Source organism: Podarcis tiliguerta, assembly GCF_965153285.1.
Source record: "Podarcis tiliguerta genome assembly, chromosome: 1".
Taxonomy (NCBI): Eukaryota; Metazoa; Chordata; class Lepidosauria; order Squamata; family Lacertidae; genus Podarcis; species Podarcis tiliguerta.
The window spans coordinates 124,796,890-124,816,022 of NC_139534.1; the positions used below are offsets into that span (position 1 = coordinate 124,796,890).

The window sequence follows — 19,133 nt, forward strand, 5'->3', positions numbered from 1 at the left end:
AGATCTCAAGGCAGTTCACAAAATTACAATCTAAAAACCACAAAACACATAATAAAATTATGAACAATAGCAGACCCCCTCCCACAACACATTTAAAGGGGCACCCAAGGCCTGGTTGAAGAGAAATGTTTTCGCCTGGTGCCTAAATGTGTACAATAAAGTTGCCAGCTGAACCTCCCCAGGAAGAGCAGTATACGCCTCCAACAGATGTTGCATTGCAGCTTCCATAAGTCCTGACCACTGGTCTTTCTGGCTGCAGCTGATGGGAACTGGAGTACAGCTGGATCTTCGCTCCTGCACTATGGGCTGGCTCACACATTCATGTTTATCACTCTCTGACTGTAGCAACAAAGGATGATGTGTAAATGGACCAAGAAGACTAAACACCCTGGAGAAGCATTTCCACCACCACCCAAAATCAAGCCAAGGCTTTTGACCAGGACTAAATTCTCACATTCAACATGGGCCGGAATTACACTGCATGTATACTCATACCAAACTTGCTGTCAGAGTGAGGACCGTTGCGTAGCCAAAGCAGCAGCACCCACCCATAAGACAGAGGGTGTGGCAGATGAGCTACAACAGCTGGCAGACAAGCAAATAACCTTTAAGGCAGAGCTTTCCAAACTGCGTGTCACGGCACGTTAGTGTGTCAGCTGCAGCGTGTAAGTGTGTCATGTGACCTTCTCTCTGCACTCTTCCGGGGGCTGCAAAGGGGTTAGTTTAAACCTCCGGTTTGTTGGTAAAACTGAATGACTGCATTGCGAAATGATGGACGTCCAAAAAGTATGTTACCAACATGAAAAGTTTGGAAAGCTCTGCTTTAAGAGGAGGCAGCCCTAAGGGGAAAGAGGAACCGCCAACACAGCTAAAAAAGGACTAAAACAGGATGCTGTCCAACTGCAGGGGGCGGCGCGGGGGGGTGGGAAGGAAAATCAGTATAGGATAATATCACACACACACACATCAGAAAAATTAAGGAGAGGGGCACAGTAGCCCAATGACAATGATTATGCTCAGTGTTTTTGAGTTTCTCAGGGAAGGGGGACAGAAAAATGAGGGAGAAAGATCAAAAGGAATATCATGAAAAAAGGGCATGGTTGTTAGGACACTGAACAGAAGCAGCCCATATGACAATATTTTGTTGCAAATTCCACTTGTTAGAGTAAATGTGTGTCTGAAAAGCTAGATTAAATCTACGAGTTCAATTACCCTCTCTCCCTCTGTAGTGAAAAACTGGTGCATTGTGGCTATACAGTCATACCTCGGGTTACAGACGCTTCAGGTTGTGTTTTTTCGGGTTACGGACTGCCGAAACCCAGAAGTACCGGAACGGGTTACTTCCGGGTTTCGATGGTCGCGCATGCGCAGAACCACCGAATCATAACCCGCCGTGCGCAGATGCGCCGCTGCGGGTTGCGAATGTGCATCCTGCACGGATCATGTTCGCAACCCGAGTGTCCACTGTATATAGGTGCCCCCCATGCCATTTGGAGGAACACTGAACTACTGGGTGCAACACCAAGTCCAAGCCCCGTGCCTTACCGCCAGCCGCTGAATTTTCTCTTCCAATATCTCTTTTGTTTCTGAGGGATCAAAACATTCCTTCAGATTTAGCCGGGTACTACTGAACCAGTCACAGAAATCCTGGCAATGGTCTGCAGAAAGAAATATATATATATTTTAAAAGTGAGACGGTGGACCTCCTAGAAGATTAGAAGGGAGAAAGAGAAGGGATGTGTAAACAACTGCCACAGTGCTGCCTTAGTTGAAAGGAAAGTACGACACTATGGCAGCTGTGTTAGGCGTTGCTGTTTCTAGGCCCTCTCAAGCATCCGATCCAAGGCACTTCAGACATTCAAACAAACCACACTTTGTGTGATGGTTGAACCCAGCCAGTGTGTGAGTAGCTGATTAACGTAAATAAAGGATATCTTTCCTTAGGAGAAATAGGAAGCCTCGAACATATATTTTTTAGATGTCCTTTTTATGTTGAGATTCGTAGAGACACCATCGATCCTTTGCTGAAGAGGCTCTCCGATCTTTCAGACAAGTCTAAACTTAATTCTCTCCTCTTAGGCAAAGATCATAAGACGACCTGGCTGGTAGCCAGATTCTGCGCCCAGATTTGTAGGCACAGATCACCCTCTAGAATAAAATAGCTTACTAGGGAAATGCTGAAGTTGCCCTTTGGGGCACCTCAGGGTCAATTTTTTATGGTAGCCCAAATCTCAGTTGTACGGGTGTATGTATATATCTCAATTTTAACTCATGAGCTATTGCTGCAATCTGCTCCGATTGTATATTTTATCTTTATGAACACTGTTTTTATTGTGTTATGTTATGTGAGCTGGTCTTTGACCGTAATAAATTATCTATCTATCTATCTATCTATCTAAGGGTGTCTTTTTTTCTTTTTCTTTTTAAAGGGATGTCTAGAAGTAGTGTTTATTTTACTTACAGTTCAGGAGAGTCATAAAGTGATCCTGGAACATTTGAATCTTGGAATCAAATAGATCAGTGACACTTTTGAGTTGTTTGTTTAATTCAACCACCTCAGGGTTCAAACAACTTGTCTCTTTTTCAAGTAACTTCACATGGTGTTTTTGCTGAAGAATCTTCTGGTGTATCTCCTAAATTAAAATATAGAAAGAAAACAATCCTTCTTTTAAAAATGCTGATAGTATTCATAAGCTTCCTGTCAGCGTGTTTCAGAAAGCAGAAAGCCCCAACGACCTATCAAAAATGGCCCATGTGTGCTGGTGGCCAATTCCGCTTTATGGAAACACACTGTGAAATACCCTTGTTTCTTTCCTGCCCTTGTCCACTCAAAACTGCCAGCTTCTGCCTGTTTCCCTGGGCACTTATTTTCCTAACCACCCCAACTTTCTGGTGATCCGCCATTTTGTGGAATAATGTCATTCCAGCCATGGAGCCTTCAACATTTAAGGTCTCTTTCCCTTGAAGAGGAGAATGGTGGTATTCACATTCAACCATCTAGCCCTAAATCAAGGATCACACAACGGCTCTGATTTTGGAGGACAGTCCTGCCAGTGCCATGATAGCAAGCAGTAGTAGGTGGGTTTTTGTTTTTCCATTTTCTTAGTGTTGCTGCTACTATACCTCTGCATTGGATTTTGCCATCACGAGCTGCTTTTGGCTAGGCGAGGCTTGGGAAAGTGTTCTAGAAATACTTTAAAATAAATAGCTAAACGGAATCCCTGTCCTCAGAAGTGCTAGGGACAAATAACAGAGAGGAGCCATCAAATTCACAAGAAGTAATAGCTCCACTTTGCTTCTGCACTAGTCCGAACTTGTGTGGAGTCCTGTGTCCAGTTCTGGGTGGCACTTTTAAGAAGGATTTCCCAGAAGGAAATGAAAACAGGTTCAGAGGAGTAGCCGCAAGGATGTTTGAGGGTATCAAAGATGTCCTAAGAAGAAAGGCTGAAGAAACTATGTTTAATGAAGAAACAGAGTGGGGGAGGAATATGACAGAAGTCTTTGTGCTCTCACTAGGGATGTGCAAATCTGACAATTGGATTTATTTCAGTATCTTGTTTTTCAAGTCTTTTGTTCAGTTCCCCACATTTCCACACCAGTTTGCAATTTTTATTTTATTTTATTTTTATTTTTATTTTTATTTTATTTTTAAAGTCCTGTGCACGAAGAAGACTGCTGCACAAGTGGGACAAGAGTGTAAATATATCATCCTTTGGCCCTGCACCCAAAGCTGTTAAATCTGTGCCAGCCCTATAAATCCTTAGATTCCTTTGTTAGCATTAGAGAAGTTCTGAATACAGTTCGGAAGGCAGCCAGGTCTTAACCAAAGAAGAGTGAGAGACAGAGCAGGTGTGTGTGTGTTTTTAGAATACCTCCAATTTAGCAAAAATCCCCAAGGTGTTAGAAGGAGACAATGATCTGAGAAGTGATTCTGTCATTCCAATCTGCGTCTTGGCCAGGTCAAGATCTTCTTTCAGCTCAGCTGTGTTGCCATTGAGTTCAGTGGGTATTGACCGGTTCGGCAAGTGCTTTATTATTAGCTCCATTTTGTTCAAAAGAGACGATTTGATGACCTGGAAAAGGAGGGAAACAGAGGACTTGCATAAGAAGATAAAAAGAGCCCGGCTGGACCGTCTAGCCCAAGCATCGTCACAGCAACCGACCTGGTGCCTGCAGGAAACTCACACGCAGCACCTGAGCACAAGAGCCGTTCGACAGTGGAATTTGCTGCCAAGGAGTGTGGTGGAGTCTCCTTCTTTGGAGGTCTTTAAGCAGAGGCTTGACCGCCATATGTCAGGAGTGCTCTGATGGTGTTTCCTGCTTGGCAGGGGGTTGGACTCGATAGCCCTTGTGGTCTCTTCCAACTCTATGATTCTATGATTCTCCCCTCCTGTGGTTCCCAGCAATGGGCATTCAGAAACATTACTACCTCCAACTGTGGAGGGGGAGCATAGCAAGCAGCCGCTGGTAGCCTTACCCTCCACGAATCGGTCTAATCCACTTGTAAAGCCAGCCAAATTGGTGGCCATTGCTGCCTCCAGTGGGGGAGAGTTCCGCAGGAGAACTACCGTACTTTTCCGTGTATAAGACGAGGTTTTTTTTTTTAACTGTAAAATAATGATCAAAATCGGGGGTCGTCTTATACACAGATAGTGCAGGTGGTGGTGGTGGGGGATTGGTTGCAGCCGCTAGCAGGAGCTTGTCAGCGACGATGTGTGTGACTGGTGGCTGCGGCAAGGGCTGCTTTGGATTGGGTGCTGCTGCGGCAATGGGTTTTATGATTGGTGGCTGCGGGAAGGTCTGATTTGAATTTGCTCTTGCTCCTGCAATTGGGCGTGCGATTGCCGGCAAAAAGCTCGACAACTCTGGGCCATCTTCCTCCCATTTTCTTAATTTGGAATACCCAAAAATAGGGGGCGTCTTATACACGGTTGCATGTTATACACAGAAAAATACAGTATTCACTGTGTGAAGGAGCAGGGAGAGAGAGAGAGAGAGAGAGAGAGAGAAGTTCTGATACACATGTAGATGTCCTTTTGCCAGCGAGACAATTTCACTGAGTAAAACCCTAAGCATATTTACTAGTGCTATTTTGCATTTCTTCATATGCACTGGTAGAAAAAGAAGGTTGCAATCGTTTCTCCCCTTCTCAACACCAATCCCCCTGGTGGCAGGCCTCCTATCTATATCAATACATAACCTCCTGACGAATCGTGATCGCAATGATAGCCCCCCTCTCCCTTTCACCTGCAATTCAAGTGGGGTCTCGTAGCCATTGAGGAGACACTGAATTTCATCCACCTTTGCATCAAACTCCTCTAGATTCTTTTGTTGGGACTTCAGGCCAGCCTATGAAGAAAGAGGACGAAATTGTCTCAAACAATTTTTAACTTTCGTCCCGCAGATTAGAAACGAACGACCACACGGATCGCTTATAAATCTTTCGAGACACTGAACAGATTTCCACTTGGCACGAGATTGAAGAATCACAGATAAAAACAGAACAAGCTAGAAAACGTGACCATTAAAACGTTGTTGGCATCCGTCTGTCTCGAGAGACAACGGAGGGCGTCTCTGAAGGTAAAGCCAAACTGCTGGGGAATCACAGCGCCTGCTGTGGATGTAGAGACCAGGAACTGCTGCCTCCTGTGTTGCTTTGGCTGCGTTGGCAGCACCAAAGTGACCTGTTCAGGGAGCAAGCCTGGGTCGTGTGCATGGAGGTCCTGGGCTGCCCCGATGAAAAGAACCCCCCCCCCTTGGCCTTGTGGTCCAAAGGAAAGCAGAACGTGTTTGGCACCAGCTGGGCTGCAGGAGTTGCCAGAAGGAGGCGTACAGTGGTACCTCGGTCTACAAACAGTCCTGTTAACAAACTATTCGGGCAACGAACTCCGCAAAATCGGACATAGGTGTACCCAGTTAGCAAACTTTTACCTCGGAAGTCAAACGGTGGAAGGGCAGGAGGCCTCAGTAGGAAAAGACCGCCTCAGTTTAAGAACGCTTTGGTTTAAGAACGGACTTCCGGGACGAATTAAGTTCGTAAACTGAGTTACCACTGTACAAGGGGCCATCCAACCATCTTAGGGACTCCATTCTGGATTTGTGTAAGGTTTACTCCTTAGCCTTTCCTTCTCCTGAAGATGTCCCACACAGCAGCGGGGGAAATGTGATTAAACTGCATTAAAACGTAGTCAGACACTAACAGAATTAAAACAGTGTCATGGATTTGTGCTTTAAGGTAAAGGTAAAGGGACCCCTGACCATTAGGTCCAGTCGTGACCGACTCTGGGGTTGCGGCGCTCATCTCGCTTTATTGGCTGAGGGAGCTGGCGTACAGCTTCCGGGTCATGTGGCCAGCAGGACTAAGCCGCTTCTGGCGAACCAGAGCAGCGCACGGAAACGCCGTTTACCTTCCCGCCAAAGCGGTACCTATTTATCTACTTGCACTTTGACGTGCTTTCGAATTGCTAGGTTGGCAGGAGCTGGGACCGAGCAACGGGAACTCACCCCATTGCGGAGATTCGAACCGCCGACCTTCTAATCAGCAAGTCCTAGGCTCTGTGGTTTAACCCACAGCCCCACCCACGTCCCCACGTGCTTTAGGGTGTGCTTAAGTCCAGGAACAGCAATGCTTTGTTTTCATACACCATGTTGCAGAGACCCAAATAGCTCCATTCTACACACTTATATTTGGCCATGGTGGGAAGGAGCAGTTCAGCACATTTCCCACTGGGATATCACTCCTCCTTGAATAGAAGTTGCCTTGGACTGCTTAATAATGCCAAGGTTGCAGGTTCAATTCCCGTATGGGACGGCTGCATTGCAAGGGGTTGGACTAGATGATCCTCAGGGTCCCTTCCAACTCTGCAGTTCTATGGTTCTATGAGTCAGGCCACTGGTCCACCTGGTAGCGGCTCCCAGTCTCACCTGGAGATGCTGGGGATTGAATCTGGGGACCGAGTCAGGTGCTCTGTCACTGAACCACAGCTATTCCCCCCATGCCACCCCCACTGACCTTACCTCCACGTCTGCCAGCTCCTTTTCAGTCAGGCAGCCACCGTCCAGGTTCTTCAGCTCTGCGTTTAACCACTCCTCGGTTGAACTCGATAAATTAAGGAGCTTGTCCCACAAAGCCAGAGCTCTTTCCAGATTTTTGCAGTAGTTTTCAGTCCATTCATTGACCTACCGGGTCAAAAAAGATTGAAGAATAAATATTTCCAAGTGAGCACCTTCATCAGCAAAGGGAGCGTGAGACGAAGTCAGCCACATAAACAAGAAGTGGGGGAGGAGGGGAGGTTAATCGTTGGATGGAGACAGTTTCTTACCAAATATGGCTTAGGATATTATCACATCAAAGACAATGGCAACACGCCAGGTTCTCAAGACAGGTCTGGCAAGGTGGTTTGGGCTCATCAGATCTGATCACCTCCCCATAATGTGTCCCAACTAGTCCCAGACTCAAGCAGATCCAACATCTTCTTGCATTTGAAGAAAAGCATTCCTAAGATTTGCACTGCTGAGATGTTTCCTGGAGGGCTTAGCGTTCCCAAAAGGCGCAACCTATTAAAGCTGCTTGTCTATATCTCCCAGAATTATCCCTTAGGAGAGACCGTGACCGACACGAGACAGAAAGCCATACAGAACTGATAACCCGACACCCCGGACACACACTCCTTTAATGTTCTCCTTTGGTGAAAGCTTGATTTCGCCCCCCCCCCCCCCCCCGTTTAGGAGTCTCCGGCATGCCGCATTTAATTCATCCGAAATATTAGTTGCAAGCCAGATTCAATTACTATAATGCATAACAGATCAGACCACCCTGATCATTTACTTTTTACATACATCCAGCCATCTGTCCACAATAGCGTTAGCCTCATTCTCAAAGGGAGGATCCTCCAAGCTTTTCATTTTGTTCAGCTGGGACTGAAGGCTTTTGCCGATCTGGTTTATTCTGTCAATGTCTTCGGAATGGTTGTTAAATTCTTGTTTGACCACGTTGACCTGTGGAAACGTGATAATATGCACCTGTAAGCACCTTGCATTTGGGGCAATTTAAACAGGAAGAACCCTGGGTGCCTATACATAAGAAATACAGTGCTTTTGAAGTCGCCTTTAATATTTGTAATCATTCTTTTAAAAAGATAAAAATAAGAATCAGAAATGAAACAGATACCATTAAGAGCAAAGAAAAATACTTATTTTTAGTAACATTTTGTTCAGAATAAGGTCCACACCAGTTATGTTATCTTTCAGACGGGTTTTTCAGTTCTGCCTTCTCCCTATTTAGGAAGGCATGGCTTGTCAGCCAGTTCATTGTAGACAAAATTTCATTATTTGTTTGCCTGCTCATTTTGTTTTTTAAAAATTGTACCCAGCCTCAAGTTTTTCCCATTCTAAAATTTCTAGGCTGCTTACAGTACTACTGAAAACAACAAAAATAGAGCATTAACACAGCTGTTTAAAACACATTAAAAAGGAGAGAGAAACAAAGCCACGGGAATCCAATAAAGAGAACCTCAAAACTGCAACACCAATCAATTAAACATTAACATCAGGCATCAGTCACATGATTCTGGTTTCCGGATTAATTTACACAAGATTTTGGAAGGGGGAAAAATACTCTTGCATTGTGGAGCATGTGCATATTTTATTTGCTTCAGATATTTTGGGCAAACAATTCTGGAAGCTACAGTCGTGTGAAATAAGAGCTGACTTTCTGAATTTCAAAATTGGAAGACCTATCTTTGGGTGTAAGGGTGCATCATAATCTAGACCAGTAGTTTCCAAATGATGGAGACAACAAGGCACCATGTTTTGCTTTTTAACTTTCCATCTCAGAACTCTATAAGGCTGCTTGTTTGTGCACCGATGGAGCACGGCCACGGAAACCCTGACCTCTAGCGTCTGGCGATTAGACAACATTAGTTAACTAGGTCTTTGTTTTCTGGCAGACAATGAAGTCTGTTCTGCAGTAGATACAGCTGGGCAGACAGTGGGAAAGTAGGGCACAGGGCTTGACGCAACAGATAGCAGCGAACCCCCTCTCCTATCCATTCCATGGGGAAAATAACGCCGAAATTTTGCAACCTGGCTGGTTTCTTCCCTTGAAAGAGAAGTGTACGGATCTGGGCACCTGACATTTATTTTTAAAAAGAAATAGTTTTAATTTAAACCTATAGGACAGTTTGTATGCGGGATTGGTATTCGTGTGTGTGTCTGTGTGTGTATTTGGAGTGGCATATACCGTGGTACCTCAGGTTACATACGCTTCAGGTTACATACACTTCAGGTTAGACTCCGCTAACCCTGAAATAGTGCTTCAGGTTAAGAACTTTGCTTCAGGATGAGAACAGAAATCACGCAGCGGCAGTGCGGCAGCAGCTGGAGGCCCCATTAGCTAAAGTGGTGCTTCAGGTTAAGAACAGTTTCAGGTTAAGAATGGCTCTGGGAATGCGGGTGGTACTGTGGTATAAACCAGGGGTCAGCAGGGGGCCAGTCCACTGTCCCTCAGACCTTGTGGAGGGCTGGACTATATTTTGAAGGAAAAAAATTAACGAATTCCTATGCCCCACAAATAACCCAGAGATGCATTTTAAATAAAAGGACACATTCTACTCGTGTAAAAACACACAGATTCCCGGACCATCCGCGGGCTGGATTTAGAAGGTGATTGGGCCAGATCTGGACCCCGGGCGGCCTTAGTTTGCCTACCCATGGTCTAAAACACTGAACCTATTGGGCTTGCCGATCGTAAGGTCGGCAGTTTGATTCCCCATGACAGAGTGGGCTCCCGTTGCACTGTTCCAGCTCCTGCCAACCTAGCAGTTTTAAAGCACACCCGTGTAAGTAAATAAATAGGTACTGCTGTGGCAGGAAGGTAAATGGCGTTTCCGTGCACTCTGGTTTCCGTCATGGTGTCCCATTGCGCCAGAAGCGGTTTGGTCCTGCTGGCCACATGACCCGGAAAACTGTGGACAAACGATGGCTCCCTTGGCCTGAAAGCGAGATGAGCGCTGCAACCCCACAGTGGCCTTCGACTGGACTTAACCGTCCAGGGGTCATTTACCCATAATGGCCCTCCTGTGTGCCTTTATCCCTGCGTCTTTGCCATTGCAATATTTCAGCCTACACTTGGGGTCACAAAACTCAAAACCAAGGGTCATAGGCAGCACTCCAGCCACTCTCTACATGGCCTGTCAGGTGGTGGTTGTGGTTGCTCATGAGTAACCAGGAAAGACTCTGACCTGCCTTTTACAGGTTTTATTGTGCAAACTATTTACAGTGCAGATCCACAAAGTTAATGTCCGTCTCATAGAATCATAGAGTTGGAAGAGACCACAAGGGCCATCGAGTCCAACCCCCTGCCAAGCAGGAAACACCATCAGAGCACTCCTGACATATGGTTGTCAAGCCTCTGCTTAAAGACCTCCAAAGAAGGAGACTCCACCACACTCCTTGGCAGCAAATTCCACTCTCGAACAGCTCTTACTGTCAGGAAGTTCTTCCTAATGTTTAGGTGGAATCTTCTTTCTTGTAGTTTGGATCCATTGCTCCGTGTCCGCTTCTCTGGAGCAGTCTCAGTCACTTGCAGAATCCGGGAGTGGCCCCTTCCGGCTTCTCCCCCAACATAAGAACTTCGGCACCCCAAGTCTTCTCCTCCCCTCCTTGCGTTTCACTCCCCTGTGCAATCTGGGTGACGGAAGTGGCGTGCGTCCCTCCTGGCTAGGTGAGGCGCTGGGACTCTCAGCAGCATCCTCGAGCCCTTTGGCTGGCCCCTTCCCTCTCTTCTCCACTGGAGGTGTCGCTTTTCCCACCGCTGGAAGAGGAACTGCTCCTCAGGAGTTTTGGAGGCTCTCTGTATCCCAACGGCCCCCCTGTGTGATGGCCTGGGAATCTGATTCAGAGGCTGAACCTGAGGAATCCCAACCTGCACAGGAGTCCCCGCCTCCAGGGCCGGATGAGCCAGGGCAGGGACTTGAATCTGAAGGGTCCTCACCTGTGCCGGATCCTCAGGAGCAGACACCAGATGAATCCACTCCGGCTCTGGAGGTGATCGAGGACCCATTGCCTGCAGGTGCTCCTCTCCCAGCCTTGTCAGGGGAAGGTGAGGTTGCCTCTGGGTCCGGTAACCCTCCAGCCTCTCCTGAGCTGCAGAGGCTCAGGGCAGAGAGGCTGAGGGAACTAAGTTCTTGCAGGAGGAGTACTCGCCTCCAGGCCAGGAGAGGAGAGTCACCTGTGGACCGGGGCCGCCCTATGCCTCAGAGATAAAGGCCAGCCCGCCCAGTCCCAGGTTGCAGGAGCAACATCGTTGGTAACCTGTTCCTGCCAGACCCTGTCCTGCTCTTCCAGAGTTTCTGACCACGCCCGGCTCCTTGCCTTGGACCCCGTTTTGCCCTTGACGGACAGCCTCCATACCCTCGACCTAGGACCGGACTCAGACCACGCCACTGTTACGATATAGAAGCAACGCAGCTGCAAGCTGATAGCTTGAAAACATCACATGATGGGAATGGTGGGACTGACTGTGGGAAACAGTGGGACAGTCAGTTCACAGGGCAATGCACTGGAATTTGCTCAGAGTGTAATTTGAGACCTTCCTCTTGCGTATGCACAGGAAGTATTTGTCTCTTGCTGGAAGGAGTTTGAAGTAAACGGACATGTTTTCTGTAGTGCTGAAAAGTCAAAATAAAAAGCATGTAAAATAGATGTTTCTGTCTATCTCCTTTCCCTGCCGGGGAGCAGGAGGGAGGGGTGTGCATCTCCCACGCTGGGAGGCGTCGCCTATTGAGACCTAGCCTGGATCCTGCAGGAACTGCAGACAGGGAGGTCATCGTAGACCAAGCCGGGAGCCCAGGAGAGTTGCCAGCTTTTCCCGAAGAAGGCTTGATTTACAACAGCCACACGGTAACCCCCCCAGGACCAGCACACCCTGCCTCCCTCCCCTGTCCCAATGGCAGTCCCTGACACTGCCCTTGGAATTTTCATCAGGAAGCACATACCCACTATGAATACCGGTTGCTGGATGCAACAAGAAGGCAGAGGTCTGGACCTACTTTCAAGCTTCCCTTATACTTTGAAGCCGAGGTGGACAACCTGTGGCCCTACAGGTGTTGATGGGGTCCCTCCTGTCAGTTCCACACAACATGGTCAGCCATCAGGGATGATGAGAAATGGAGCCCAACAACATCTAAGGTTGACTTCTTCTTTCAGTTTAGAGCCCACCTTTGCAACCATACAAACCCGTTTCTTATTTCATTGTACAAAAAAATGAAAGCTAGGATTCCATGGCCACCATAAAAATTGTGCAGCTTCATCCCCATTTGCACGGTACGGCAATAAACTCACCATGGCAATTATCCTCTGCAAGTTCTCTTTTCCCATGTAAGACACTTGCTGGGACAAGGTATGTTCTTGCTTCTGAATAATGCCTGTCAGACAGTTTTTGCAGCTGTGATATTGCTTCAAGAGCTCCATCACTCTCGCACAGTGTTCCTGCCTATTTGAAAGAGAGCAAAGCAAAAATAATTGACGCGTTCGCAGGATGGCCTAAGCCTGAAGGCACTCGTATTCCAAATCAAGGGATCTGGCTTTTAGTACAGAACCCAAGCAACATCAAGAGGGCCACAGGTTTACAGTCTTGCTTTGCAGCCACAGGAACTAGAAACTTGCTTTTGAAAAAAATGAAGCAAGGCTTCATTTGGAACAGGAAGATATTTTAAAGCATTTCCTGACCAAGAGGATCCAATGGACATCCATCCAACTCCAGAGAATTTGAGCTTTATGTAAAGGAAGAGGAGAGAGAACAGGGTCACTATTCTGCAGTAGAGATTCAACTGCATCCCAGAAATTTAGGTTTCCGCAGTTGAAATAGATCAAAGCATTCTGGCACTACAAATCCACTTCTTCAATTAAAAAACAACAGTTTCTGCAGTAAGGAAAGTTAGGGGGGAATTGTGCTAAAAAGTGGACAACACTCAACTGATGGGAAGTTAGGTTTCCATCAACTGGAAGCTTTTAATATGGAGCAGAATTCCATTGTGCAGTCTCCTCTTTGCATAGTGCACTCCCTCTAGCCCCAGGGTTTCCCAAACTTGGGTCTCCAGCTGTCTGTGGACTACAATTCCCATCAACCCTGACCACTGGTTCTGCTAGCTATGGATGATGGGAGTTGTAGTCCAAAAACAACTGGAGACCCAAGTTTGGGAAACCCTGGACTAGAGGGGAAGCAGTGATCTCCCAGCAGGTGGTTTGCTGCTGCTTACCTGGGAGAGAGGGAGAGGCAAGGTGGCAGGGAGGCCGGCACTGCAAAAACATGGGCGGAGCCAATATGGCGCTTGCCCCTCCCACTCTCCTCCCTGTAAGCAGCACTGCCAGGAGGTCAGTTAAGAGCCGCTGCCCCACCCCACCGTCCAGTTCCGGGAAATGTTGCACGAAATCACACAAACTTAGCCTCTCACTTTTCGGCAATGGCAAGCTTTGTTTTCTTCCACAAGCCCTCTGTGAGTTTCCACTGCCGCTTGACTTCTTCCCCCTGGCCATTTGCGGACCGCGAAAGCCGGCTGGCGACTTCATTCAAGGACCTCATCTCCGCAGCAAGGCGGTCCAGCTTCTGCCGCAGTTCGCTGATTGACTTCAACCTAGAAACAGGAACAAGTCGCATCAGTTTTCGTCACCTGTGCTGCTGGGTATTTAGGGTGTTGATGAATACAATTTCCATGCCACTGCCTGGTATAAAAGCTCCTAGGCGTGCTATGCTTCTCCCACTTCCATAGGGTACTGTCAGGGAACTGCCATCGGAGCTGGAGGCGGAGAGGAGGCTCCAGAGGGATGGCGGAGAGGGTCCCAGTAGGGAGAGAGGCAGCCCATCCGCTGGGGAAGGAAATCAGCGTAACACCAGTGGAGAAGGGGGGCAGATGGGGGAATCAGAGAGGTGGCTCCAGGACTCTTCGCAGGAGACCAGCGGAGAGGGCACGAGTACTCCGTTGCCCACACCCACTTTGCGCAGAAGACTTCCGCGCAGGCAAAGTAGGAGGAGACAGGAAGTCAAACAGCTTCTATGCTGGAAGAGGTTTAAGAAACGCCCACTGACGGATTCTGCCAGCGACTGAGGCAGCCACGAAACTTGAGGCTGTCCAGACAGAAAGGGTTCAACCAGGCAACCTAGCCAGGAGTAACGGCAACTTACGCACGAGCAACCCCTAGAACCATTACAGGTACCTTACTGTTTCTCAGTTTTGTGATTAAAAACAATGAACCCTAACATGGGCATAGCCAGGAATTATTGTAAGGGGGCAGGCTTTATGTTAGGAGGACAGAATCAAGTTATCTGCAGTACAATTGCTCAGTTAGTTAAGTATTTCTATTTACTTCTTGGATTTTGGGGGGGGGAGGCAGCTGAACCCATGAACCCTAAAGCAATAGTCATATACAGTGGTACCTCGGGTTACAGACGCTTCAGGTTACAGACTCCGCGAAACCAGAAATAGTACCTCGGGTTAAGAACTTTGCTTCAGGATGAGAACAGGAGGCCCCATTAGCTAAAGTGATACCTCAGGTTAAGAACAGTTTCAGGTTAAGAATGGACCTCCGGAACGAATTAACACGAGGTACCACTGTAGACACCCCTTTTCTTTTCCCCTAAGCCATTTTCCCGAGGCAAAATGCCCACTTTACTTGACTGAATCTGAGGGGGGGGGGGAGAGAAGCCTCACCTTTGCTGAACAGCAGGGATCGTTGGCTCCCTCAAGCCTATTTTGCTGATCTTAAGATGCACATCTTGGATGTTTTTAAAGAGATCGCTATTCTTCGAGGTAAATTCTTCCTGAGCTTCCCTGTTCTGGTTGATGTCTTGTTCCTCCACGGAGCCAACCACAGGGCTTTCGTTCACAGGTAATGCAGCAACGAGGTCTTCGCAACATATCTTTTTCCCGCTTTCGTCATCGTCGATGTAAATGCTGGCTTGCTTCAACCTCTCGTCGAGAGATTTGGCCTCCTTTTTTATCAGAGAAATCTCCTGCAGCATAGCTTCCCCGGGTGATCCTGGGGCGAGGCTGAGAGGCACAGAGGCACCCAAAGACTGTTTCACATGCATCAGCAAAGCCAGAAAAGTTTCCATGTCCCGCAGGATTGTCTCAATCACCTGCATCTTGCAACCCAGCTCCCCCAATCGCACTTTGTATTCAGCGGCGACTGCGCTCGCTTCTTCCCAGTCTTTTGGGTCAACCTCTGTTCTTTGACGCCTGCCTTGTTCTAGCAAGCTGCACTGTTTGGTACAATTTGCTATAGATGTCTGCATTTTCTGAAAAGCAAGGGGTTGCGGTAAGAGAAATTGTGCTGTAAAAAGCAGCACTGAGCATCAAGTCTCCTGATCCCTTGCAACTCTATGATTTTGTTATCTGCCAAGCATAGGGGGTGAGTGATGGGACCCATAAGGAAGAGCACGTGCTTTGCATTCCCTGCAGGCCCCTAGGAGGTTAAGCTCTTGGGCACCTCCAGGAAAAAGGGTCAAGTAGCCAAAAGAACACTTAGGGACTTCCTGTCATCCTGTGTCCCTCAAACTTTGGTTCCCAGCTGCTGTTGGACTACAACTCCCATCATCCCCGACCACTGGTCCTGCTAGCTAGGGATGATGGGAGTTGTAGTCCAAGTTTGGGGCCCCAAGTTTGAGAAACACTATAATAATAATAATAATAATAATAATAATAATAATAATAATAATAATAAATTTTATTTATATCCCGCCCTCCCCAGCCGAAGCCGGGCTCAGGGTGGCTAACAACAATTAAATAATCAAACAATCAAATAATCCAACATTCTAAAACATTCCATTATAAAAATTAATTAAAATCAAATTAATGGCAACCGTTAAGCAAAATTCTGTGCAGGTTGCCAGAGGAGGGAGTCAGGCTGGGCCCTGGCCAAAGGCCTGGTGGAAGAGCTCTGTCTTGCTGGCCCTGCGGAAAGATGTCAGGTCCCGCAGGGCCCTAGTCTCTTGTGACAGAGCGTTCCACCAGATTGGAGCCACAGCCGAGAAAGCCCTGGCTCTAGTTGAGGCCAGCCTAACCTCTCTGAGGCCTGGGACCTTCAGGATGTTTTTATTTGCAGACCGTAGGTTTCTCTGTGGGGCATACCAGGAGAGGCGGTCTCGTAGGTACTAGATAATGTTGGGCTAGGCAGGTGAATGGTTGACTCAGCATAAATAGCTCAAACAGCCCCTCTTCCCACATAAACCAACCCAGATCAATCCCACATCTCAGATGTGATTGGCATCCGAGACCCTTTTCTGTGTTCCTCCTCCATGCAAGGTCTGAAGGGTGGTGACACAGAAACGGGCCTTTTTCAGTGGGGGCTCTCTGCATGCAGAATGCTTCCCCAGGCACCATCTTGGTCTATTTTTAGGCACTAGCCAAAAACTTTCCTTTTTACCTGGGCTTTTGGCCCTTAATTTGAAGGGCTTCAGGTATTTGTGGCCTCTCATTAGTGGGGCAAGATCTGTAGGGGGTTTAGAAACACACTTACGGGCCCAACCTGGGAGCCCTTCGTTACGCCAACACGAGATTCCAAGAAAGAATAATGAGCACAAACCTTCACTTTCTTGAAGGGAAGGCTAGTGTTATTTAGCACGCTCCGGGGAATGTCTCTCTGGCGGAGCTCTTCCTCCGTGTTGCACAGCTGAACCCATTCGCTTTCTACAGGCGCTAGAAGGGCCAAAACAGCCTTTAAAGAGTGAATCCTACAAAAGAAGAGGATAAATTTGATCGGGAGACATGGAGAGGAAATCAGTTGTGGCTTGGTTATAGAACACCTGTGTCAAGGGCATTTCCCAGCACGGCAGATAGTTACATGTTTATTGTCATAGACAACACCTACAGTCGCTTCTAGAAGAAGAAGAAGAAGAAGAAGAAGAGGAAGAAGAAGAAGAAGAAGAAGAAGAAGAAGAAGAAGAAGCTATTTTGAATACCTTAAAGGTTTTCATGGCACTTTGTAAGTAGTTGTCTTATTCTCACAAATCTGATAAATGGTGAAAAAATTGTTTTTGAACAAGAATTTTCATTGTGTGAATAATTGTCGCCTATGTGCTCTACAGGTTGCACAATCATTATTAATGGCACAGGTTGTATTTCTTCAGCATATATTTATTTACAGGGCACATTTTTCATATATTTTTTTTAAAAAATCCAGCCTGGCGATGTACAGCATGCAGACTTGCAATAAGATAAATGAAAACGTCAGTTTAAAAATGGCTGAGGCAAAGAAAGTCATGTTTCATATTTATTTCTGCAGATGTCCCTGGAGTGCACCCACCCACCCACCCACCCCCGATTACTGGCCCTGTGAGCTGGGACTGAAGGGAGTCCCAACAACATCTGGAGGGAACATCTGGCAGGCTGTCCCTGATAGTCCGACTCCTCCCCAGTCTCTATGTGCAGGAGGTACCTCTCCTTCAGAGCATTCCAGGCTCTGTTCCACTCTCTGAGCAGCTCTTCCTGAGACTCATCTGCTTTGCAGGAAAACTTGCCCAGCAGCAAAACCATCCTTTCAAACTGTTTCCAAGAAGAATCGCCTTCGCTCTCCAAGGCCTGAAACAAGAGAAAGAAAATGCTGGTGATAGAAATAACGAGAGGTGCAAAGGTTAACAAATATAAAACGTTAACAAGCCAATGCAATTCTGGGCTGCATCAATAGGAGTATAGCATCTAGATCAAGGGAAGTAATAGTGCCACTGTATTCTGCTCTGGTCAGACCTCACTTGGAGTACTGTGTCCAGTTCTGGGCACCACAGTTCAAGAAGGACACTGACAAACTGGAACGTGTCCAGAGGAGGGCAACCAAAATGGTCAAAGGCCTGGAAACGATGCCTTATGAGGCTAAGGGAGCTGGGCATGTTTAGCCTGGAGAAGAGGAGGTTAAGGGGTGATATGATAGCCATGTTCAAATATATAAAAGGATGTCACCTAGAGGAGGGAGAAAGGTTGTTTTCTGCGGCTCCAGAGAAGCGGACACGGAGCAATGGATCCAAACTACAAGAAAGAAGATTCCACCTAAACATTAGGAAGAACTTCCTGACAGTAAGAGCTGTTCGACAGTGGAATTTGCTGCCAAGGAGTGTGGTGGAGTCTCCTTCTTTGGAGGTCTTTAAGCAGAGGCTTGACAACCATATGTCAGGAGTGCTCTGATGGTGTTTCCTGCTTGGCAGGGGGTTGGACTCGATGGCCCATGTGGTCTCCTCCAACTCTATGCTTCTATGGTTTAAATGTTAATGATAATGCGGCAATTGTTCAGATATAACATCCACAAGGATAAATATGCGCTGCATGACTGGGATGTTGTTGTTTTATTCTGCTATTCAGCAAACACTGTTCTGTTCTATAAAGCTGAACAGCAAGCCTATCAAAATGTTTTTATTAAACCTTCAGATAGTGATATTTCAGTTGCAGACCACAGTTTTCATGGTTTATTTATTAATTCATATAAGTATTTTTTAGTTTACTTTTTAAATTTTTGTTTTACATTTTAGAATATTCACTTAAACAACCTGAAAATATCAATGACTTCCCTTCCTCTCTTTCCATGGTTCATTTTGCACAACATAAACCCCTGCAGATTTTATATAAACTAAACTATTCAGTATTCCATTTCACATCCATTAAAACTTATTTACACTGTTGAATTTATCTTAATGCTGCCCATGTTTTCAAATAAACACAATTTCCCCCATATATTCAATAAACATTTTCCAGTCTTCTTTAGACGTATGTTCTTCTTGTTCTCTAGTTCTATGTGTTAGGTCCACAAGCTGCTCATATTCCATCAATTTAAGTTGACAATCTTCTTTAGCTGGGACTTCCCTTGTTTTCCATTTTGGGGCTAACAAAACAAGAGCCGCGGCAGCGGCATACATAAATAACCCTTTCCATTCATATAAGTATTTCTATACTGCCAAGTCATAAACCACCAGGGTAGCGTGATGCATTAAACACCCACAAAAGGCAAGACAGATCATCATTACAGTGGTTGCCTAGTAACAAAATAAAACATTTAAAAAAGGTGCAAAGTCCTGTCTGTCACCACAGAAAAGTCATCAAGAGATTCCTGAAAGTCACATTCCAGGTTCCTATGCAATATTTTTCTTTACA

General features: G+C 46.6%; 1 protein-coding gene across 1 annotated transcript in view; it reads right to left on the bottom strand.

Annotated features, from left to right (window-relative positions):
* Nucleotides 1-19,133, bottom strand: part of SYNE2 (spectrin repeat containing nuclear envelope protein 2) — a 256,839-nt gene that overhangs the window by 164,384 nt on the left and 73,322 nt on the right. The window contains exons 26-36 of the mRNA XM_083432892.1: nt 17,434-17,576; nt 16,582-16,729; nt 14,709-15,295; nt 13,455-13,634; nt 12,343-12,493; nt 7,840-7,998; nt 7,018-7,179; nt 5,248-5,349; nt 3,873-4,073; nt 2,462-2,633; nt 1,546-1,658 (exon numbers count right to left, since the gene is read on the bottom strand). Coding sequence (XP_083289018.1) covers nt 1,546-1,658; nt 2,462-2,633; nt 3,873-4,073; nt 5,248-5,349; nt 7,018-7,179; nt 7,840-7,998; nt 12,343-12,493; nt 13,455-13,634; nt 14,709-15,295; nt 16,582-16,729; nt 17,434-17,576 — 2,118 coding nt within the window. The remainder of the gene's footprint in view (nt 1-1,545; nt 1,659-2,461; nt 2,634-3,872; nt 4,074-5,247; nt 5,350-7,017; nt 7,180-7,839; nt 7,999-12,342; nt 12,494-13,454; nt 13,635-14,708; nt 15,296-16,581; nt 16,730-17,433; nt 17,577-19,133) is intronic.